At 59.6% G+C, this 22,861-nt stretch overlaps 2 protein-coding genes and 1 long non-coding RNA gene across 12 annotated transcripts in view; 2 read left to right on the forward strand and 1 right to left on the reverse strand.

Moving 5' to 3' along the window:
• The window catches only part of RAD54L2 (RAD54 like 2), an 85,800-nt gene extending 83,087 nt beyond the window's left edge, over positions 1-2,713 (forward strand). For all 7 annotated transcript variants that reach the window (XM_086846235.1, XM_086846234.1, XM_086846240.1 and 4 more), the window contains one exon: positions 1-2,713. In XM_086846235.1, the coding sequence (XP_086702361.1) occupies positions 1-68 (68 nt within the window). In that variant the 3' untranslated portion in view covers positions 69-2,713.
• The window catches only part of LOC111935326 (semaphorin-3D-like), a 23,810-nt gene continuing 3,580 nt past the window's right edge, over positions 2,632-22,861 (reverse strand). The window contains exons 1-19 of one of the 4 annotated variants that reach the window (XM_086846247.1): positions 21,239-21,347; positions 20,847-21,166; positions 13,684-13,880; positions 8,947-9,107; positions 8,203-8,265; positions 7,863-7,982; positions 7,442-7,544; positions 7,210-7,338; positions 6,752-6,897; positions 6,415-6,529; positions 6,196-6,265; positions 5,895-6,039; positions 5,596-5,818; positions 5,397-5,485; positions 4,845-4,886; positions 4,419-4,576; positions 4,128-4,192; positions 3,825-3,955; positions 2,632-3,743 (exon numbers count right to left, since the gene is read on the reverse strand). In XM_086846247.1, coding sequence (XP_086702373.1) covers positions 3,330-3,743; positions 3,825-3,955; positions 4,128-4,192; positions 4,419-4,576; positions 4,845-4,886; positions 5,397-5,485; positions 5,596-5,818; positions 5,895-6,039; positions 6,196-6,265; positions 6,415-6,529; positions 6,752-6,897; positions 7,210-7,338; positions 7,442-7,544; positions 7,863-7,982; positions 8,203-8,265; positions 8,947-9,107; positions 13,684-13,807 — 2,298 coding nt within the window. In that variant the 5' untranslated portion in view covers positions 13,808-13,880; positions 20,847-21,166; positions 21,239-21,347 and the 3' untranslated portion in view covers positions 2,632-3,329. Of the gene's footprint in view, positions 3,744-3,824; positions 3,956-4,127; positions 4,193-4,418; positions 4,577-4,844; positions 4,887-5,396; positions 5,486-5,595; positions 5,819-5,894; positions 6,040-6,195; positions 6,266-6,414; positions 6,530-6,751; positions 6,898-7,209; positions 7,339-7,441; positions 7,545-7,862; positions 7,983-8,202; positions 8,266-8,946; positions 9,108-13,683; positions 13,881-20,846; positions 21,371-22,861 lie in introns of those variants that run through there. The other 3 variants (XM_086846249.1, XM_086846246.1, XM_086846245.1) reach the window with 3 other exon arrangements.
• The window catches only part of LOC147651034 (uncharacterized), a 6,657-nt gene continuing 5,237 nt past the window's right edge, over positions 21,442-22,861 (forward strand). The window contains exon 1 of the long non-coding RNA XR_015275047.1: positions 21,442-22,831. This is a non-coding gene — a long non-coding RNA (uncharacterized LOC147651034). The remainder of the gene's footprint in view (positions 22,832-22,861) is intronic.

Below are 22,861 nucleotides of genomic sequence, written 5' to 3' on the forward strand. Positions count from 1 at the left end.
GAGTTGAAAACCGAGGGGTTCTGAGCAAACTGCTGGACAACTTGTCTTTGGATGCACCATGGAAATAAAAATCAAACCCCCCCACAAAAGTAACAAAGCAAATTAACTGATGGTGTTCATGCAAGTTTCTCCAAAGACTTGACAGTGCTGCATCTGTGAGTCATGCCCTCCTGTGCTCTGTGTGTCCACCTCATGCACTACCCTGTGACACTGATTGTATGACCAGCTTGCCCAGATGTCCGTTGCGTCCCTGTGAGGCTGTCAGTTTTCCTGTGGATCTGGGGAATGCACCTAGCAAGGGCTTTCCTTGTCAAGAGTAGCAAGTGTTGAGACCTGCGGGCGCGTGTGGGAGGTGGGAATGTGAGCAGACCCTCCAGAGCCCTGCGGCCACCCCAGCCCTTCCTGTGGGGTCAGGGTAGTGGGGCTCATCCAAGGGACCCTCCCACATCATCTCTGAATGGGGCCTGTGCTGGGACAAGGTGTGAAGATGTGGCTGGGTGCAGTCAGCACTGTGGTCTGGATGTGGTACTGGTGACTGCACACCTCTCTGCTCCTTGCCTCTCCAGGAGAGCGCCCAGGGCTTCCAGAGCACGCCCTGGCACGTCCCTGTGCTGCCACCTGATGTTCTCCAGTGGTCCCCCAGCACAGCCTGAGCCCTGTGGCTGTAGGAGCTGAGGGTGACTGGCATTCTGCTGCCACAGGGTGCAGACTGTGCTCCGGGCTGGCTGTTAACCCAGCACCAGGGTGAGGTGTGAGGGCTGTCCCACCTCCTGTGTGTCCATGGCTTGTACACCCCTTGGCACCCTCCTGTGGTGGGGCTGTCCTGCACATGATCTGCTGCTGGCAAACATCTGCAGCCCCAGCAGCTGCAGCACAGGGACCCTGCACAACAAGGGCTCAAGTGCAACCCCAGCTCTGCCCCATCCACCAGCCCTGGGCCCCCCTTTAGTGAGGGGGTGGGCCCTGGCGGAGCCTCGGCTGAGGTGTCACAGGGATGGCCGTGCTGCCCACAGGGCTCCCATGGGAGTTCCCATGTGTGGCTGGGGCTGCTCCAAGGCAGCCAGAGGCACCTGCTCTGCCACGGTGCCATGGGAAGGATTTCCTCTGCCCCACAGAAGCCACAGGAGGGTGTGGGTTATCCCCAGTGCGGGAGCTCTCTAAATTCTTAAACTCCCCTCCTGTGGGGCCTGCTCTTCTCCCTCATCTGCTCTCCCCAGAGGTTTCTCCTCCCCAGCATGTGATTCTGCTGCAGAGGGTCCTCTCTTGGTTTTCCTGAGCCTGGAACAGGGGCTTTCCCTGTACGGGTTAAATTTTTCTTATGCTGCTGAATTTCTGTCTCCAAATGACCCGATGGGAAGCAGCTGCTGGTTCTCAGAGGGGCTGTGGATGACACTGAGGGCAGCAGTGCAGGACTCTCTGCAGAGAGTTTTGGACAATAAGGAAGATTTCTGAGCACAGCCCAAGGCCAGGGCAGATCTGTGGGGGCCTCAGGAATGGTCAGCTGCCCTGTGCACTGGCACCCAGCCCTCAGCCCTTGCCTTTGGTGTGAGGTTTGCTCTCCTGGGGACAGTCGGGTGAAGGCTGGGTACCACTGTGGGACAGTCCCCATGACACGGGGCTTGGTGGCCTTGTTGTCCCCACTGCTGATGTGGCTCTTGGGGCTTCCTGGGGGGCTGTAGGGTGGGGGCAACACAGCCCAGCCTGGCCCATGTTGGGCAGGATCTGCTGCATGTTGTCCTGGAGTGTCTGGGCGGGTGGGGAGGTTGGGTGCAGCTACTTGGAGAAAGCAAATATTCTGGCAAGCAAAGGGTGGGATTTCCACAGGATCTCCACTAGAAATTATGTATATTTTAACTTAATGATGTCAGTGAATCATAGAATGGTTTGGGCTGTCTTGTTCCAGCCCCCCTGCCATGGCAGGGACACCTTCCACTAGACCAGGTTGTTCCAAGCCCTGTCCAGCCTGGCCTTGGGCATTTCCAGAGATGGGGCAGCCACAGCTTCTCTGGGAAACAAATTCAAGAGGCTGAATGTGCAAGAATTGCTGCTGGTTTGGGGGTGGCTACCAGGCCAACAGGGACAAGTACAGCAAATACCTTCACAGCTGGTATTTCTCGCCACTCTGGAATAAATTCTGTTGATCCAGTCTTGGAAGAACCGGGGGTGGGGGAGGGCTGGGGCAGGGGGCAGAGGTTAAACAGGGACCATAGTCCAGCTAGATTACAGTGAGGGATGGCTCCTTGCATCTTGGAGCAAGCACTCCCTGCGAAGGGGTGATGGGGCAAGTGAGGGAGAGCAACCTCTGCCACCTCCCCAACCACCACCACTGCCTTGGCAGCTTCGTGGTACCTGGAGCTGGAGTCTGGCAGATCCATGGGAGCCTGAAGGAATCCATCACTGAGTCTCATTTGGGGTTTTCTGTTGGTTTGGGTTTCTTTTTCTTTCTTTTTTTTTTTTTTTTTTTTTTTACTACCGCCTTAGTTTGTGGCCTGTCTTGTTGTGGTTGGAAAGAGGAGTGTTGCTAGCAGGGTGGGTCGGTCAGTTGGCCCCACGCATGATCATGTGCTTCCCTCTTCTCTCTGTCGAACGGGATGTGCTCGCCTGATCTCCCAGAACAGAGACTTTGAACAATTTGTTGTTTATATGATGTATTTATTTTTACTTGTGTTTCATGTCATTTTTTAAAAAAATAATAAACTGTAAGTTGGTATAACTGCCTGTTGCTTCTCTCTTTTTTGGTTCCCCCCCCAGTAAAATAAATGTCAAAATGAAAAAAAGTGGTGTGGTTTGAAGCTGGTGCGGGTTGGAGCTAGGCTGGGTATGAGCATCTCTGCACACCTGGAGCCCAGGCTCAGCCAGCAGCTGTGTCCTGCTGCTTCCAGCAGCATCTGGGCTCCATCCACACCTCGGCAGCATCCGGGTGAGCATCGTGCCGCCTCCAGAGGGAAGGGAGGCATCACACGGCCGGCCCTGCCTGGGCTGGCTGCTGCGGGAGTCAGGGAACCATTGGGACAGCTGGCCCTCGCCCCTCCCTGTCCTCTGTTGCTGCTGCTGCTGATCATCAGTCGGGGCCAGGGCAAAACAGGGACAATAAATATTCTGCAGGTGAATAGCTTTGAGTCTCGGGGAGCCGGCGCAGGCTGCGTGCCCTGTCCCCGGTGCCCCGTGGGGCGCGGAGAGGCCGCGGGGCTGGCGGGGGTTGAGGTAGTAACAGCGAGGCGGTTCTGCACGGGAAGGCGAGAGGTGTCCCGGAGCTGGTGCCGACGTGCGAGAAGGGCCCTGGAGAGACCGGGGAGGGAGCTGTGGGTAGCCCCGGATCCCTCTGCCGCTCACAGGCGCTGCGGCTGCCTCCGCACCCGGCCGTTCTTGCTGTCCGGGGACTGGTGCTGCCACTTGTGCCAGGCTCGCTGCCGCTGCCGCTCCTGCAGCCTCAGGGCATTGCAGTAGGCGTCCAGGCTGGTGCCCGGTGCCCCCAGGGCCCGAGGGAAGCCCTTGGAGCCCGGGTGCAGGTCAATCCGGGGCCGGGGGCTCTGGTGGGTCCCTCCCGGCTCATCCCCCTTGCTCCGTTTGTACGGTGGCAGCTCCGCGGCCTCGTGTCTGATGATGCGGAGGCTGTAGCGGGTGAGGAGCCGGGAGAAGGAGCGTTCCACCGCCTGGCACTCGTAGGTGCCCATGTCCTCCCTCGCCAGCTGGCGGATCAGCAGCCCTTGCTCCAGCACCAAGAAATGCCCGTTGTTTCTGACCTAGGGCGAAGACAGAGCTCGTGGGTCAGTTCTGGGGAATAAAGCCCTCCCTGCTCCCCGTCCCTGCTCCCTGTCCCGTACCTCGCTCGGTGCTGTCTCCTCGCCGCGCCGCACCAGCCAGCGGGTCGTGATCTGCGGGGAGCGCGCCAGGCACTCGAGGAAAGTGGAGTTCTTCTCCACCCCAAAAACCACCTTCTCCAGCGCAGCAGTCCCTGTGCAGGGGAGGGGGTGAGCACCCTCAGTGGGGGCTGTGTGACCGGAGGGAAGGGAGGGAGCAGCCAGCCCGCGGTGTTGGCACTGGTTTCCCAGCGCGGTGCCCCCCGCCCTCCTGGGCACGGCGCTCCCCGGGCACAGCCGGCTGCCCCCGCCGGAGCTGGCGCTCACCCTCGGCCGTGTCCTGGCACTGGCTGAGCGGGTCGGCTTTCAGCACGTCCTGGCAGCGGGCACGCCTGCGGGAGAGCAGAGAGGGCTGTGGCTGTCCCACCCCAGGCTGTGGCACCCCTCCGTGGCAATGCCGCAAGAAGGGGGCCAGGAAAGGGTGGGTGGCAGGCAGGCAGAGTGGCAGTAGGGGTCTGGCTGATGGGACTCCAGGCTCCAGGGCTGCCCTTGCCCTTCCCTGCTGCCAACAGCATCACCTTGCAGGAGGATGCAGGGCTGGTGCGGGCACACGCTCACCTCTTCTCGGTGAGCAGGTGCGGGGCGCAGGTCTTGCCGTCCCAGGTGCAGTAGGGATCCCTGGCCAGGCAGCAGTCGGTGCAGGTTTTGCCGTAGAGCTCGCAGCGGTACAGGGAGAGCTGGAGCAGCCCGTGGGTGCTGCTCACAAACAGCTCCTGCTGCTCGGGCAAGCGGGACAGCGGCAGTCAGCGCCCACGGCTGGAGGCCGGGACTGGCAGGGAACAGAGCCCCTGCCCCGTGCTGGGGTGGGCACGCTGGGGGACAGTAGGGGTGGGAGACAGAGCCTGCCTCCCCCTTAATGCCCTGGCAGGATCCCATTCCCTAAATGTGCACCCCCTGGGGCCAAGGGACCCGGCAGAGTGGCTGGGACCAGCTGGCCTCTGTGCCTGTTCCCGGACTGCTTTAGGGAGAAGAAGGGACACTCACCCGCTTTGGTGATAACTTCATGTCCAGGATGGGAGAAGGTACCTGGAGGGGAAACAAGAGGGTGCTGCAGCCACATCAGTCCCTCCTGGGTGCCCCAAGGAGGATTGGTGTACCAAGTAGGATTGTGTGTCCCCAGGGGTTACAGGATGCCAGGCCCCTGGGCCAGGTCACAGCTCCACCTGCTCCATGCAAGGAGCCCTGGGCTGGCTCTGCCTGGTGTGGGCAGCCCAGGACAGCTCTCCCCAGCAGCTCTGCTTTCAAAGCTGGGCTCAGCCCTCCCATTTCAGCGTGGGCTCCAAAGTGCAACCCTCAAGCTCCCTCAGGGACTGGATGGGGAGCTGGAAGATGACATGGCTCCAGCCCCACTGGCACCTCTCGGTGCTTGTAACATTTTCAGCTGCCCAGGGCAGGTGGGAGCCCCCAGCAGTGAGGTGAGAACCTCCCTGAGAGGGCAGAGCCTGCAGGGAGGGTGCCACGGCCACGGGAGGGGGAGGCTGTGCGATCCAACCATCTCATTTCAGCCCCCCTCGGTGCCACCCCGGCTGCCCGTACCTTAGTGACGCTGATCTCCTCCAGGCTGATCACCTCGGGACCACGGCTCACCCCGCCGGCCAGGGCCACCTTCAGGACTTTGCCGTCATCTGGGAAGGCAGCGGGAGGAGGAGCTGTCAGGGTCGGGAGCCCCCCGCGCTGGAGGAACCCGAGTGCGACACAAGCTGCCCCGCGGTGGCAGCGTTCCGTGAGCTCCCACCTGTGCCGAGGAAGAGCAGGTCGTAGTGGCGGCTCTCGGTGTCCAGCCGGTGCACCAGCAGCCGCCGCAGCCGGTAGGGAACATTGACCCGGAGCAGCACGGGCTGCCGGCCCTGCGGGTACACGGGCTCCCACATCAGCTGGTGGCCGCGCATGAAGCTGATCAGCTCGTCGGGAAAGTCCTTGGTGGACTGCAGGAGGGGGTCGTACGTCTCACTGGGGCACTGTGTGACACAGGGGCTGCATTAGGGCCAGGCCAGCCTGTCCCGCTCCCCCTGCAGCTGCTCCCCATTCCCTTACCGTGCCGGGCCGGGGGTAGGGAACACGTCCCTTGTATTCCACCCAGCGGTAGTCGAATCCCTCCTTGTGCGCGAAGGGGCCGCTGAAGGCGGCTCTCACCGCAGCCATGGAGTAGATGCAGACGGCAGAGCCGCTGAAGACGCCGCTGTCGGGAAGCACAGGGCTCTCAGTGTCAGCTCCACGGGGACCAGGTGTATGCACACACACCCCGCTGAGCCCACGCTGTCCTCTGTGGGCCCTGGAGTGAAACGGTGACAGGAATCCCTTTGACACAGCCAGCCCTGATGAGGGTCCTGCTTACCTGGAGACCGTGAAGAGCCCAAAGATAAGGGGGTTCTGCGGGTCCCGGGTGCGCAGGAGGAAAACATCCTCTGCAAAGAGAGGGGTGGAGGTGAGGCACCCCAGAGCTGGAGCACCCGTCCATCCAGGGGATGCAGGTGGGCATCCCGGGGGCGTGCTGGAGGGAACAGCCGCGGTGGAGTTGCCTTGCTCCCGGCTGCAGACAGGGCTGGGCACTCACCCAGTTGGTCAAAGTGGGTCTCAGTGCCCTGGGGCCCGGGGATGGAGCACACCAGGCGGGCCTTCAGGAACGTGCTCCAGCGGTTGATGAGGCTGCGCTTCCCTCCAACATCGTTCTGCCAGGCACCAAGAGCCAGGATCAGCCCAGCCTCTCTGAGTTTCCTCCAGTGCTGTGCCCCCCTCATTCCCACACACCCAGCCCTGAGCCTTCTGCCCTGTGGTAGGTGTGCAGTGGCACCCTCACACTCCTCTGCTTGGGCTGCTCCTTGGTCCAAAGCAGGTAAAAGCCCACTTTTGGTGGGACAACAGGCCACAGGGTGCTGGCCTTGGAAACTGACCTTGCAGACCCTGGCCACCCTGGCGTGGATGTGCCGCCGCTCCCACTGCCCAGCTTCCACAGCCGTCTCACGGAAGAAGATGTAGACTTTATCATCGTGGGGGTTGTGGGTATCGGGGATGGCATAGGCGCCAACAAATGTGGGCTCTGCGGAGGGAAGGAGCAATGTGGCCACAATGTGGCCCTGTGCCCTGATCCCACCCTGTGGTACAGCCCTGAAAGCCCTTGAGAACAGTGTGAGGTGCTGAGGGGACACAGAGCCCAGGAGGCAGAACACCATTCCCAGCGCTGAGGTTGTGGAACATGTGCTGGAGCATGGGTCTCACCAGGGGCTTCATCAATGCTTCTCCCCAGCAAGGACAGAGGGCCCAGAGCAGTACTCTGGCCCCAGTGCTGGCACCAGCCTCTCCCCAGCTGACAGGAGAGGCTCCCATTCCCCACAGGTCCCCCTGCTCCTACCGTGGAGCCAGTGGTCCTGGTTCTGCTCCGTGCGGATGTAGCTCTGCTCGGCCCCATGGACCCAGGTCCGGAAGAAGGCAGCGCTGCTGCCCATGAAGTCACTGGAGGTGCCTGAATACAGCTCCCCACCTGCAGGGTCAGGGGGGTGTGGGTGGGAAGCAGCACCTCCCAGCACAGATTATTCCCAGCGCTCCCCCTCCCACCATCCCCTGTTCTCCTCACTCACTCTTACCCATGAGGAGGCCTGTGAAGGGTTCATGGGGGCTGTACGGGCATCGTCCTCGCCCCGATTCCAGGGAGTGGCTCACCAGCTGCATGCGGGGAGCCCTGGCATCCTGCCAGAGCCAAGGGGGAGATGTCAGCCCAGGGGGAGCCTGGGAACAAGCTGGAACTTGGGGGGAAGAGTGGGAAGGAGGTTGGTGTGTCTGTGATGAGTGGGCTCCTGAGGGGAATGCCTGGTCCCATCGCCACTGGGACGCCCTGACACTCCCAAGCCAGAGCTGCTCTCTCCATGTGAATGCCAGGAACTGCACCAGGCGGCTGCCCCCCTGCCCCCTGAGGCTCTGAGGCTCCCTCTTCCCCCTGTTCCCAGAGAGAGGGGGTCTCTTGGCACCTTCTGCCATAGGGATATGTGTCTCCAGGGTGTCCCTCACCTTCCCCCTGGCTCCCAGCTGGATGAAGGCACAGACAGGCTGGTAGGAGCCGGTGCCACAGGCGAACACGTGGCTCTGGTTGAAGGGCTGAAGAAGGCGGATGAAGTTGGCACACTCGGTCTGCACATGGGAGATGTTTGTCAGGCCTTAGCTGTGGTGACTGCTGGGGGTGAGGAGCCTGGCCAGTCCCTGTCCTGGCAGCTGTTCAGCTGGCTCAGCTCCAGCTGGCTGCACAGACCATTCAAGGCAGACCCCCAGGCTCCCTTTTGGGGCGATGGGGTTGTTTAATATCCGTGCTGAGCTGCCAAGGCTCAAGGTGGGGGCTGCCAGCCCTACTTACCTCCACGTTCTTCCCTGCCAGCTGGCAGTGCTCCACCTGCTCCCTGGGGGCTGGCCAAAAAATCTGAAACACAAAGACCCCACGGATGCTGCCCCTGCTCCCCTCAGCCCCCTGTGGCACCAGTGGGAACAGGCTCAGCCCACAGGCGCTGCCAGGCTCAGGTGCAGGACGTGGGGTTGCTCTGGCACAGGTCTGACACCCCCCTGAGCTCCCAGAGCCCTGTGGGCAGCCTGCCAGATCAACTCGGAGTGAACCTGGCGTGGGGACAGAGCCTGGGCGTGCCGTGGCCCACCCAGGCTGTGGGCAGGCACTCCTGGATCCCAGCCTGTGGGAACACCAGGCTGTAGCGCCTTAATGGGATTTTCTTTTGTTGGGCTCCGGCCGCGCACCCGGCCAGCAGGATGTCTTGGGATGACATTAGTGGACTTGCTGCTGGAGCTCTTGAGGCAGCAGCAGCAGCAGGGATTAGGTGTGACAGCAGGGCTCTGGGCACTGCAGTCCACCCAGGTCACAGCTCTTGGCCAAGCCACCCTCTGGCGCCAGCCCTTCCCAGCAGGGCTCAGCTCCACCAGGGATGGGCTGACCCCACTGATTGAGACATCCTGGTGTAAATGTGTCCCTGGTGAGGTTAGAACAGCCCACTTCAGAGCACATCCACCTCCACGCCCTGGTGCTGGGACAAGGAGTGGTTCCCAGGGAGGAAGAGGCCAGCCTGGCCAGTGCCACCATCCTCCCAGCACTGACCTTCTCAGGCTCTCTGCTGGGATGGTCCAGGTGGAGAAGGAAGATATGGTTCTTTGCTCCCACCATCAGCCAGGCCCTGTCTTCATCCACCAAGAGGGCTTGGAAATCCATCTTATCCCCTGAAGCCAGCAGCAGGTGAGAGCTGTTGGATTTCAGCAGGTCTGAGGAGCACAAACAAGGTGGGAGAAAGAGAAACCCATCCATGAATGACACAACAGCAGCAAGAGGCCCCATGCCTCCCTCTCTGGAACAGCTTTGGTTACCTATCCTTGCTCCAAGGGTACACGATATTCCTGCCACTGCCAGGGCAAAACCCACCACCCTCACTGCCCCTGAGCTCATCATGGAGCCTCTTCCACGAGCCAAGCTGAGGGAAAGAGTCACTCCTACAGAGAGCAGAGCTGTGCTGACCTTGCCCTGGCTGGGCTGGTTTGCAGGCACAGGGCAGGACAGGGATTCAGCCCCAGTAGCTCAGAGACAGCTTCCAGCCTGTCTTCCAGAGGAACTCCCGGAGCCCCAAAGCCTTTGCACCCTGAAACCAGGTGGGCAGAGGATGGAGCAGAGAGGTGACTCGCTTGCTGTGACTCCTGGCATGTCTTCCCTGGGCTCCGGATCAAGAGAGTTTACATTTAAAAAGGTTTTTGCTGTTTGCTGGGGCAAAGCATCCCTCCAAGGAAAAGCTGTATGGAAACAGAGCCAACACAACCTGGTCTGAACACCCCCCACACCCACCCCTGAGTCTGTGCGTGGGGTAGAGCCCAGAAGCCTTCACAGAGTCAGGCAGGTGGGTGGATGTGCTGGGACTGACCCTCATAGGGGAGATCCCCACCTGTGGCTCCAGTGCCACCCCAACCAAGCACCCCACATTTCCCACTCTGTGTCCTGAGGCACAGCCTAAACCCAGCATTAGGCTGGCTCAGGGAAAGATCCAAGGGTGCCATAGAGCCAGTGCACTCCTTTGGGAGCAGAGACAGGACAGTGGGAAAGGCTCTGCTGCTCCGGCCACGGCTCCGCCCGTGCAGCAGCCGGAGCTCGCCTGGCCCTTCTGGCACAGTCGTGGCCTCGTGGGTGTGTGAGGAGGACAATAAGCTGTTGTGTCTCGGTTAAAACTCCGGAAGCAACATCCCTGGGGCCAGTATTGGTCTGTGATGTGCAGTGCCAGGTTTGGGGGCTGTCTGTGGGGCGAGCATCCCCCAGTGCAGATGGAGCGGTGGCTGCCCCAGTACAGCACCGCAGCAACTGCCACCCACCAGCCCCTGGTCCCAAGGATCAAGGGGGGTCAAAAACCAGCATGGAGGCAGTCCTTGGAGCTTCCAGAAGTCAAAACACATCTCCTCCCTCTCCAAAAGTGACAGGACGTGGCTGGGATAGAGGGTTGGTTACTCTGGCAAGGCTGCTCCTGAGTAACGAGCAAAAGTGGGGCCATGGGAGGGAGAGATGGAGATGGGCTGCAGTGGATGGGGACTGAATGGAGATGGAATGTGGCTGGAAACTCAGGGAAACTTGTAAGAAAGCTGAAAGTCTGCCCAAAATATCAGGGAGTGAAGCAGTGTGTCAGGACAGAGGGAAGGAGGTACTCAGGGGAAGCCTGGTGGGTGCAGTGTGGACATGCGGCTGCAGGTGGGGTGGACGTGGGCACAGGCACGGCTCCATCCAAAGGGAACCGGCTGACCCGGGAGCTTGTCTCACTTCCTTCCAGGGCAGAGGGGAAGCGAGGCCAGAGCCTGCGGGCTGGAGACACCGCTGCCGTCCCCTGGTCCCTGCTGGGACAGGATGGAGCAGCCAGGCTGGCTCCCAGCTAGAGCTTCCATCTCCCTGCTCCAGGGAGCTCCTGGCACTCCAGCAGCTCCGAGCCACATCAGGGAGCTCCTGGCTCTCCTTCTCCTGCTGCCACAAAAATTGCACAGCCCCACTGCACTCCCTGCCTTGCCTGGGTGCCCAAGGGCCCTCCTCTGGGTACCCAGGATACAGGGCAGAAGGCTTCCAGGCCATTTCCCACCAGCTGAATGGGATTAAGAGCTGAATTCCTGTTGGCCTTTCCATTGTCCCTGCTGGATCTCCAACAGGGTGGGGTGCATCGTTCACCCTCATGTGTCTGCCAACGCTCCCAGGACCTGCCTGGTCCAGGAGAAATGTCAAGCAGGGCTCTGGGGAAGGGTTGGGGTGGAAGGGCAAAGGCTCATGCAGTACATGAGTGTAATTAGGAGGAATGGGTACAAGACTGGTCTCACTTGCTGGTCTGAGCTGCAGCAGCCCTGTCTGAGGACGAGGTCAGGCAGGCTGATGGAAGAGCCCTCTCTGCTGCCTCTGGTAGGACGTGGGAGAGCCCTGGAAGGACTCACTGCCCCACACTTGCACCCTCTGGCAGGTTAATGACCAGGAGGGTCTGAGCCTGGCCCATTGCTCTGCTACCTCACCAAGGGGACAGCAAGTGCTGGGATCCAGACCCAGGAAGCTGCTGCACCAAAACCAGCCTCTTCTCACCCTCAGCTCGTTAGACCCAAACCTGACCCTGGAGACAGGGAACCAGGGGTGCTCTGCAGCAGCCATGCCATGGCCAAACCTATGGGTGAGCCCAGAGAAACATCCTCTCCTTTGTGTTCACTATCTCCCAAGGCCATGCTGTTTGTCTTCATTGCTGAGACCACTGTAAGCACCGTGTCTCATCCATCATCTCTGCCTGCCCCTCAGCCACACCATCCTCTGTGCAGGGTGACCCTGAGCTTCCTGGGGTCACAGCCCGGCTGTGCCGGGGGGCTGCCCCCTCCTCTTCCCCCTCGCCAGGCACAGCAGCCCACAGAGGAGATCCCCGAAGCCCAGGGGAAGCTTGGTGCTAAATCGGGCTCTGGCCCCTCACGGCTGATAAGGGATGTGCCAGGGCAGCCCTTGGTGTGAACAGCAGAGCCCCAGGACCTCCCCGTGCTCCGGAGCACCTGCTGTGTGGTGTGGCCCCTGAGTCCTGCCTGGCTGCAGATCAGAGGCTGGCACAGGACCCATTTGCCAGCTCCAGGGATATTCCCGTAGGAGGAGCTGGCAGCCCTGCTGGGACTTCACTGCTGCTCAGCCTGGGCAGAGAGAGGCTGAGCTCAGGCAGCGCTGGGGCTGACCCAGGCTGCCCCTGTGTGCTATTATAAACCTCCTCCTCACCTCCTCGGCAGGGTGGGAGCCGCTGCTGTTGTTCCTGGCCCCGTGCCCTGTGCCCCATCCTTCCTGTGCTCTCCCGGACCTCGCTGCTGTCATTTCCTTCTCTCGACCCTGCTTACGTCCTCTCCCCCCGCCCCACCGAGGGCTCTGCCTGCCACCCCCATGCTGGGATCTGAGGGCAAGGCTGATCCCATGGATGGACTCTCAAAGGTCTCCTTTTATTTATTATTTATTTTCCTAGGGGTTTTTAAACCTAAACTTCTCAAGGCATTGTGTCCTTGAACGTGCCCGGTGCTGTCCATGAGTCACATCCCTTCACCATTGTTCACTCCGTCCTTGAGCCCTCCTGATGCTGGGAGCTTCCTCTTCTGCCTCTGCCCAAGGCTTGAGGGCTTTTGGCATGCCTGGCCCCAGGACACTGTGGGGCTTTGAAGTCAGCAGTCCCCTTTCTCTCCAGCTGCCTCATCTGCCTCCTCTGGCTCCAAGGAAAGGCCGAGCTGAGCCATTTCTAAGCTGGGCTATCAGCAGGGCTATCTCCTCACACAGATATCCTGCATCCCTGGGAGATCCAGTGCTCTCCAGCCACAAATGTGGAACATCTTTCACTGTGCTGTTGTCCCTGCCTGGAGAGCAGGACTTCTCAGGGTGATGGAGCTGGCCAAGAGCGTGGCCCTGGAGCCTCGAGTGCCGTGCCCATGTGAAAGCTGCTCCACCCTCTCTCACGTGTGGAGAGGGCTGGTCTAGCCCTCCCCATGGTCACATCCAGCACAGCACTGGGGATGTGCTGAGCTGCCATTCTCCAAAGAAACTTGCTTGTTTTCATATAGGAGGAGCTGAAAGCAGCTCAATCGGCCACATCCATGTTGCAGGTTCATGGCAGGGTGAGAAGCTGCCAGGCTGGCAGGCTTCTGTTCTAGCTGCTCAGGCCATTCCCCTGTAGACTTTCTCCCTTTGCACACTTCTCTGTTTTATGCTGCCTGTCAGTCTGCCCTTGCTGCATCTTCAGGTCACCAAAGCAGTCCCCCCTCTGCATCAGGCTTGAGAGGGGCAAACTGTGCCTCCCCTGAAGAACTCATCATCTAAATAGAGAGAGCTGCAGGGAGGAAGTCAGAGGTGCAGCAGGGAGATGATCTGCACAGGGAATCAGTCTCTCCTAGCAGAAGAGGAGGGACAAAAGCTGAAGGGCTGAGCTGGGGTAGGACTGTGCTGGTGGGAGGCAGAGGAAGAGGATGGTGTGACTGTCCTGGGGCTCAGTGTCCCTGTCAGCTGAAGGCAGAGGACATTCTCCAGGGATACCCAGCTCAGCCCCAGCCCAGGACACACCAAGAGAGGTCCACAGTTAGTCTGAGCAGAAGGACACATCTCCTCCGGTCCCAGTGTTCTGCTGGATCAGAGCAGGACATTCTCTGTTCAACCTCCTTTTCCAGGACTGTGCCTGGAGCTGCACCCTTGAAACATCCTGGGGGCCCAGAATGTGAAGGGGTTACAGCCACAACCAGAGGGCTGCCTGTCTCCCCAAGCCCCCCTTTTTCTTCCTGCAGGGTGCTCTTCCAGCCCTCCCAGGCAAGGTGCAGATCCCGAGGAAGCCCTTACCTCTGTAGGTGAGGCGAAGGCGTGGGGCGTGCTGTTTCCATGCCCTGCTGCTGCCCGGCTGCTGCAGGAGGAGGCAGAGCAGGAGTGTGGCCAGGGGCAGCCAGTGGCCAGGGAGAGCCCCCATGCTGGCACAGGGCAGGGTCTGCTCGCCCTCACAGCACCATGGTCCAGCGCCGAGATGCCACCTCCAATGCCAGCTGCAAGCAGAGAAGAGGGAAGGCTGCAGCTGTGCTCACTGCACCAGTGTGGGCACTGGAAAGGCAGCTGTGGCTGGGACACCCTTTTACCTCCCACCCCCTGGGAGCTCCAGCATGCTCCATGTCCAGGGAGTTCACAGGCCAGCTGCTCCAGCCTGCCCAGGGGAGGTGTGAGGGGTGATGCCAGCCTGTCCACCTGGGAGCACTGGGATTTGGGATTTGGGCATCCTGGAGGTGACTGACATGAGGGCAGTAGTGCACCCTCCGGAGGGATCTCAGAGCTTGGCCATCCTCTGCTCAGTACCTGCTCAGACCCCAGTGCTTAGCAGAGCCTGGTGAAGGATCCCTGATATTCGTCTGTTCTCAGCTTGGCCTTAAATCTCATCCCTTTCTCTTAAAGGGGAATTCATGTTTTGGAGCGCCATCCATAAATGCCATTTCTGTGAGCCCCCCAATATCATCTGTGGCTCTGTGTGTGCATGATCCATCTCTGGCTAGGATCTCTGCAAATTTCTGGTCACCACAGAGCTCTCTGAGGCCACCAGCATCTGCTGGCTCCAGGGTGGATTGGAAGGGCTCTTTAACACCCCTTTGGAGGGTTTCACAGCCTTGCACAGCAGCTCCCACAGCCCCTGCCAGCAGCAGGGCTGGCCTGCCAGCTCTAACCAGTCAATCCAGGCTACTTAGATGCTTTTTTTCCACTTAATAAAAAACCTGGTCCCTACATGGCAGCTCTGACTAACTCTCCCTCCTGCTGCATATTAACTTCTTCCAGTCCCATGACTGAAAGATTTAAAATGAGCTTTTTGGCTCATCCCTGGCCAGAGGCTCTTGGCACAAGGAGCAGGGGATTCCTGCCATCCCAGCGATGGGTTGTGGGAGGGATGGTGGAGCCAAGCCTTTCCAACTGCCTTGCACAAGAAGGAGTGCTCAGCTCTGCCTGGGGAGGAGGTTTTGGTCTGGTGGAGTTGGGGTTTCTCTCCCTCCCAGCAGCAAACTGTGGTTGGGCTGGGGTGCAGCTCCTTTCTTGCCCCTTCCCTGCCTTCACTACTGCCTGGATCTCACTCTGGTCAGCACAACCTGCTGCTGCTCCAGGTCCTTCCCTTGTACCAGGAGACCACGCTGGAACATGGATGTGACCTCAGGGTGGTGGCTGTGCTGTGCTCTGTCTCTCCTTAGCTTGGGGCTGCTCTCTCTGCCCAGCCAGCCCTTCCTGGGCACTTTTCCACATGTCAGGCATTGCCTAGGGAGGGGGAAAAAAACCACCCCATAAGCATGATGGGCTTAGCCAGGTGCAAACTGCTCCTGGATTGTGGGGAGGTTCTCTGTTGGGAACCCATCAGCCACATGGGGATCCACAGGTAGTGCTTGCTCCCACAGACGCCTCCCCAACAGGCAGCAATGCCAAGCTGCACCTCAGCTCTTCCTTTGTTCAGCACCTGCAGTGCTGTCCCAGAGCTGTCCTCTGGACCCACAGCCATGCTCTGAGTGAACACTGCTGTCCCAAGGGTCATCACAAGGACGGGGCTGGGATCTGACAGGGAGTTGTTTTTTTTTCCTTTGCCCAAGTGTGTTGTGTTGCTGCAGGACTTGGGAAAATGCTGTCCTCTAATTGAAGGCTTCTATAAATGGAACCGGGTCTGTGCTAGGCTTAACTTTGGGCTAGGGCAGACTTGGAGGAATCTTTCATGACCCAGGGGATGCCAGGGCAGGCTGGGATTCTGCAGATGGCAGGCAGGGCACTGCTCCTGCCTCAGGACACGTTCACACACAGGAGCTTTAGGGACAGGCACGCGCTCTCGTGTACAGCTCAGTTATAGCAATGCTCCGTCTCCTGCCCTGGGAATGCCAAAAGCATCGATGGCAGCAGGAGCCACAGACATGCCCAGGAGGATCCCAGAGCCCTGGAAGAGCTGTGTACAGGCATAGGAAAGTCAGGGCTTTGCAGCAGATAAGGAAAGAAAAATCTGCCAGAGGATAACCTCCAGTAAGAAACACTTCCCATTGGTGTCATCCTTTCATGAGAATTTAGGGGCTCCCTTCCATCATGCCCAGGCACATCCACCTCCTGACACCCAGCTAAAATCCTGTGCCCACAGCCCCTGGCACAAGGACATCCCTCACTGTGCCAGTCAGCATGGGGACACAGGGAAACAAATCTGCTGGAGGTGAGAGCTCAGCAGAGTTTACACAGAGAGGGGGAGCTCGGGTGCCTGGTGGATGGAAACAAGCTGGGAATGCTGAATCCAGGGTTAAATTAAACACTCCCGACAGCTTTAAATAATCAACTGTCCAGAGCTGCAACTCTTTCCATCTCCATTTGGAGAGGGAAGTGCTGATGAGGGTGGGCTGCCGAGAGAAGGGGAGGCAGGGGGTTAACATTTCATACTCCAGGCACGGCAGGACCTGCAGGGGAGGATTTGGGGGATGGCAGCCTTGTTTTGGGGAGCTGGCAGTCACCAGGAGTGCCAGGCATAGATGGCACAGGTGGTGACACCACGGTGCTGGGCTGAGTCTGCCAGCAATCCACCAGCTGCCCTGGTCCCAGAGGCCTCGCTGTGCCCTCCCTCCCCTTCTCCTTCCTCCCCTTCCTCCCTCCCCTTCTACTGGAGATCTGCAGAAGTGGCAGAATCACAGAATGGTTTGGGTTGGGAAGGGACCTTAAAGATCCTCTTGTTCCAGACAATCACAGATCATCAGATTGCTCAGAGCCCGTCCACCCTGGCTGTGAACACTTCCAGGGATGGGGCATCCACCCCTTCTCTGGGCAGCCTGTGCCAGGGCCTTGCCACCTTCCCAGTAAACAGTTTTTCTTAATATCTAATCTAAATCTCTCCTCTTTTAGTTGAAAAACATTTCCCCCTTGTCCTATCACTACCTGGCTAAGTCACTCTCCCTAATTTCTATTAGGTCCCTTTAATTACTGTGAGGCTGCATTGGGTTCTCCACAGAAGTCCAGCAGGTCTGAGGTTCTGGGCTGTCACACAGAATCCCCTGGAAAGCCTTGCCAGAGAGCGAGCAGCCCAGAGAAAAGACAAATCCCTTCTGTTTAAGACGTGGGTACAGGAGGGAATCATTTATCCATGAAAGCACCAATTTCCTCCTGACAACTCCTTTGTGTTGCAATGCCGTGAATAGTTTAAACCAGCCCAAATTTGAGAGGGGGAAGGGCGCTGGCAGCGGGTTTATCAAGCTGTAGATTATCTCTGAGAGGGAAGAGCACGCTGAACTCAGCTCTGCGGCACCAAGAGGAGCGGCCGTGTTGCCATCCATGCGCTCCGCTCATTTCACAGCCTCGATTGTATCCCAGATAATCCCCACGCTCCCTTGACAGCCTGTTGCCTTCTCCAGTTACACGGCAGGGCTGGCAGGGCCAGGGGCGAAATGCTGGTCCCCAACAGCTGGGGGGCCTCAAGGGAGAGGAGCGGGGGGAGGAGAGGAGCTGCACCCCTTGTCAGCATCAGAGGGGACAGAAGGGGCAGAGGGGACAGAAGCGCTGGGCTGGAACCCGAGCGAGAGGGGGGAGCCTCAGGGGGCCAAGACCCCCGCATGGGGCTGGTGCTTCCCTAGGTTCCCGAGCACCCAAGCCCTGGCTCCACGCTCCTGAGACTGCCCTGCCTCTCCTAGCATAAGCCCTGGTGTGGATGCTTCCCTCTGTGCCGCTTTGGGGAGCTGGGACAAAGGAGTCACAGCCTGGCAAGGAAACTGAGGGGCAAAGCCAGGGCAGGAGGTGCAGTGGGCTCAGCCCGGGTGCCCATCCTGAGCACACATCTGCGGTCAGCTGGGTCCCTGCCACATGCTCGGGGAATGTGGAGCCACGTGTGAGCTGCTGGCCCTGTGCCCCGCCGAGCATCCCTGCCCGCAGCTGTCCCTAAATCACCGCCTGTCCCCTCCCTGCTCAGCCCAGGGCTCTGGCTGTCCCTCTCCATCCCGTGCGGGATGATGGATACCCCGGCAGCTGCAGGGAGAGGCAGCTGTCGACTTTCTCCGGTGGAAGGACAAAGGCACAAGGATGAGCCCTCCCTGCCCTCCCCCTGAGCTGCCAGGCTGGGACAGAGCCAGCCCCTGAGGGAGCCTGTGGTGCTGAGTGATTTGTGGGCGGAGGACGTGATGGTCCTGCTCCATGACATCAAAGCTGGGACCGCAAAACCGAGTGCCAGAGCTTGGGTGGCATTGGGGTCCCAGCAAAACCTTCAGAAACAAGTCACACGTGTCCACACAGATTCGCAGAGACCGAGGGGAGCCGATTTTTGGAGGGCTTGGATGAAGGGATCTCTGGGCAGCAACAGAAGGCTGAGGCTGCTCCAGGTTCAGCCGCGTCTCTGCCACCACCCAGCCAGGGCCAGCAGGATCCCGTCCAGCCGGGACATCTCCCCCTCTGCCGCCTCCCGAGAGTGAAATCCCCTGGCTGCAGTCAGCCCCAGACCACGCTGCCCTGCCGGACAACGCTGCTGGGGTGTGCGAGCACCACTCTGCTGCTGGCACACTGCAGAGCCTCGGGATGCCAGCCCTGCCGGCTCTTGGGTACCGGGTGACAGTGACAGTGGGGCAGGGACAGCCCCGGGGGCTGGGTGTATCACAGGGACCTCGCTGCCTGTGCACAACATCTCCTCTAACAGCGTTTGTCTCCCTGAAGTTACAGCAGCTCCAGGCACGCTCCAGTCGGGAACACATCCTCTGAAAGCAAATGGGGAACTGCCAAGCCTGAGGCTGGCCAGGGTATTAATAACTGTTTATGAAGGGATAAGAAGCTGGCTTCCCCTAACATCCTGCTAATCCCTTTCTTGAGAGGCTGCTGGCTCAGTCCCTACCTTTCCCTTGCTACTGAGAGGTGAAGCCTGACCTGGCCTGGCTCTTGGGCATCTGGCTGGGAAGGTGGCCTAGTAGTGGGCTTGTCTCAGGGCACAGTGATAGGCACAATGAAGGGCGGGATCAGCCCCTGCTTTCAGCCCCTGCAGGACTTGTAGGTGCTCTTGAATGTGCTGCTTGAACGGGACCTCCACTGTTCCTCCTCCTAATTTACCCCAAGGGCATCCAGCCCCAGGGAGGCAGCAAGTCCAGTGTGCAGAGACAGCTGAGCGGAGACACAGCGTTTATTGCACCTTGCAGGTCTGCTCTCACCTAAAATGCTGCCAGAGCACAGGCAGCTCCCAGCACAGAGCAGTGCCACAGTCTTGTTGCCCACCCCAGGGCTCCTGGAGTGGCCAAACCACACTGGGACACCAGTGGGGAGTGGCAAATTCATAGAGGATTGGGTTCCTCCATGGACAAAGCGGAGGTGGGACAAGTGTGGGTTAACTCGGTGTATTAAACTCTGGGCTGACTTGGCATACTAAATTCCCAATTTTCCTTCCAGGACAATTGAGAAGCTTAAATTTCTTTCACGGAATAACAGAATTGTTGGGGTTGGAAGGGATCTCTGGATACCATCCAGTCCACACCCCCACCCCCCCTCCCCCATCAAGGCAGGGTCACCTGGACCAGGTTACACAGGAATGAGTCCAGGTGGGTTTGGAACGTCTCCAGAGAGGGAAACTCCATGACACTACTGGAGAGCTGTTCCAGTACTCTGCTACCCTCAAAGTAATATTCTTCCTCATGTTGAGGTGAAATTTCCTCTGTTTTGTTTCATGGCCATTACTCCTCATCCTGTTGCTGAGTACCACTGAAGAGTGTCTGGCACCATCCTCTTGGCACCCACCTTTGAGATATTTATATGCATTAATGAGATTCCCTCTCAGTCTTCTCTTCCCTAGACTAAACAGGCCCAGCTCCTGCAGTCTCTCCTCAGAGGAGACAATTCATGATTGGAGGGGCTTGCCATACTTTAAGGCTGTGTTAAAGTATCCAAATTAGGCAGAGAAGAGGCTGTGTACTGCCTGCTGAGCTTCCAGGCCAGGTCCCCAAAGCCTCGGGGGTCCCCAGAGGCAGCACTGAATTCCTCAGAGCCATTTATACCCCAGTGCTGAAACCCACCCTTGTCACCTGTCTGCCACATGGCCTGACACTCAGCACAGCCCTGGGGAGGCTCAGGAGCCCTGGGGAGGCTCCCACACAGGAGCTGCTCTCTGGGCTTCAGATTCTCCAGGCTCAGCCTGGGTAAATCCCACATGCACTAAAACCCGGCAGGGGCTCCGAGGCCAGGAATCATCAGGGTCTCCAGCGAGGGGCAGGTTTGCCTGTGCTCCTGCCATGGACTCGCTGTAAAGTCTCTGCTGGGAGGAGGACTGAGTGACACCCGGGGTTTCCAATCCAGAGCTCTCCAGCCCTGGGTCACCAGCTGGATCCCAGAGTCATGGGCTGCTGCTCCTTCGGTGGCCTCTGGAAAAGAGGTGATGGGCTTGGCTGGGCTCCTGGTGGGACTCCTGCAAAGAGCTCCAGCAGAGACCCAAGGGCTGGGAGAGACAGCTCTATCCCCAGGGGTGTCTCCAGGGAGAGCTAGCCCTGGGAAATAATTCCTGTTTCCTGGGCAGGCTGCAGCCTTTCCCAGCACCCCAAGTCAGCGCTGATTGCTTCCTGAAGATGCCAAAGCTTTCCGCAGCAAACCCACGGGGTCCGCAACATTGGTTTTCTTCATTCAACTGGGATTGTTGCTTCTCACCTCCAAACCTATTGGACAGGGATGCTCAGCACCTCTCAGAGAGCTTTTAGCTTTACCACATCTCCCCATTCCAGGCAGGAGCTGGCCGTGAAAACACCTGTTCTGCTGCTCAGTGACCCGGCTCATGAGCCACTTCACCGCTACCAGCCAGCGACACGGCTGCTGGTGGCACACCCGGGGCCACTGGCTGTCGCAGCTGGAGCCTCCCGCCTCCCCCGACACTTGAAGGCTCTGCAGTGTTTTCTTTTCATCAGCGGGAGCCCAACTCCCGGCGCTCCTGACCGCTGCGCTAATTGGAACAGGCTGGGCAGGCGTGGGGGGCTTCGCCGGAGAAAGTATTTTAATGAGGATGGAGGGTGCCTGACCTGTTATCTGCTCCTCCTCAGAGGCTCTTGGCTGGGCTCCTCGGGAATTACAGCCTGGATTGGGTCGGGTCCCAGGCTCTCAGAGCAGCGTGCTCCGGCAGCCAGGGACAGGCGGCTCCCGGCCCCCATCCCAGCCCGGCAGTGGCCTGGCGACCGCCTGCACCGGGGCTATGGGGGCCTGTGCCGGGCTATGGGGGGCTGTGCCGGGCTGTGGGGAGCTGTGCCGGGCTGTGGGGGGCTGTGCCGGGCTGTGGGGAGCTGTGAGGGGCTGTGCCGGGCTGTGGCGGGGCTGTGAGGGGCTGTGCCGGGCTGTGGCGGGGCTGTGAGGGGCTGTGCCGGGCTGTGGCGGGGCTGTGAGGGGCTGTGAGGGGCTGTGCCGGGCTATGGGGGGCTGTGCCGGGCTGTGGGGAGCTGTGCCGGGCTGTGAGGGGCTGTGCCGGGCTGTGGAGAGCTGTGCCGGGCTGTGGCGGGGCTGTGAGGGGCTGGGGGGGGGGGTTGTGGGGGGCTGTGGGGGGGCTGTGCCCGCTATTTCCCGGGATCAGCGAGCAGCAGAGACGCTGGGCTGGACACGGGGCCCATCAGCCCGGCCATTCTTCCCAGGAGTGCGGCAGAGCGGCTGGAGGGGCTGGGACAGGGCCAGCTATCACAGCACCGTGCTCCAAAGCACACAGCTCCCCTGGTTTCTGTCATTTCCCTGCCCAGCAAACACGGGGAGAGGCCAGCCCAGAGCATGCACACAAGTGGGGGAACCCCCTCCCGGCAGGGCTCTTTGTGCCAGTGTCTCCAGAGGGTCAGAAGCAGACGCAGCACCACAAACCATGTCCTCCTGCCCACCCCCTGCCTCACGTGAGGCCTCTCTGCCCTCCATGCTTCATCTGCACAGGGTTCCACCACGGAAGGCCACCGTGGCTGTCATTACTCCAGTGTGGAGCTGAGGAACAGGTGGACCAAGTGACCTGCTTATGGCCAGTTGGGAAGCACTGCAGGGTGGGGATTGACCCCAAGTGTCTCAGCTTCCCCCAAAGAGCAGCTCAGCACTGACTCCATTCATGTGGCTTCAGCACATGGTGGCAGAGCTGTCCCCGTGGGAGCGCACACCGTGGGAAGGCCAGCTCTCCCCTCGGAGGACAAGGAAGGGACAGATTGAAACCGAAAGCCCTTGTTTTGCTTTTCACACTACAAAAGTTAGCTGACATCAGTGGTCTCCTCCCAGAAAAAGGGGAACTAAACCTGGACCCGAGGGTGGGAGAAGCAGGGGAGTTCCTGCGCACAATAAATGGCAGCTCGCCAGCACACGAGAGCAGAACAATAACCCCACACGGCTGAGTGCTTGTGAACGGTGTCATTCCAGGGAAACCAGATCCTGGGCAGGCTCCCAAGTCAATGGGGGCTGATGCTGGCAAGAGTAGTGCTCCATGCCATGCCTGCAGGTACAGTGGAGCTGGGGGAGGTCAGGGGGTACCTGGAATCACTGAGCATGGAGGTGGCAGAGCCCAAATATCCTACAGCAACTACACTGGGGAATAATCAAGGCTTATCTCTGCCAGGGTATAGAGTGCTCCCTTCTGGGTACCACTGAACCTCTGTCATTCATGGCATCTACCTGCAAGGAGATGCTGGGGCTTTATGGCTGTGATTTGAGATCATCTGGCTTTTAGGGAAGGAGAATGACTAGGTCCTCTGTACTGTGAGTCCAGCCCTGTCACTTACACAGGTTATTTCACCATCTGTGCTTCAGTTTCCCCAGGTAAAAATGTGCTGGAAAAGGCACAGGCAGCTCCAGTGGGCAGGGCAGGAGCAGGGAGGCGTCGGGTGGCTTGCAAGGACCAGAGAGGACCGAAGATGGAGACCCAGTCCAGGGCAGAGTAACACTGTTTTCATCCTCTCTCCCTGTTCCCACTCCCCTCTGCTCCCCGCTCCAAGCAGTGGAGAGCAAGATCTCCTCATCTGACCTCCTCCAAATGGGGGCTCCTCAAAAAGGGCAGGTGAGGCTGGGTGTGTCCCCTTATTCCCCA

This window comes from Cyanistes caeruleus, chromosome 11 (assembly GCF_971803275.1).
Source record: "Cyanistes caeruleus chromosome 11, bCyaCae1.hap1.1, whole genome shotgun sequence".
NCBI classification, from domain to species: domain Eukaryota; kingdom Metazoa; phylum Chordata; class Aves; order Passeriformes; family Paridae; genus Cyanistes; species Cyanistes caeruleus.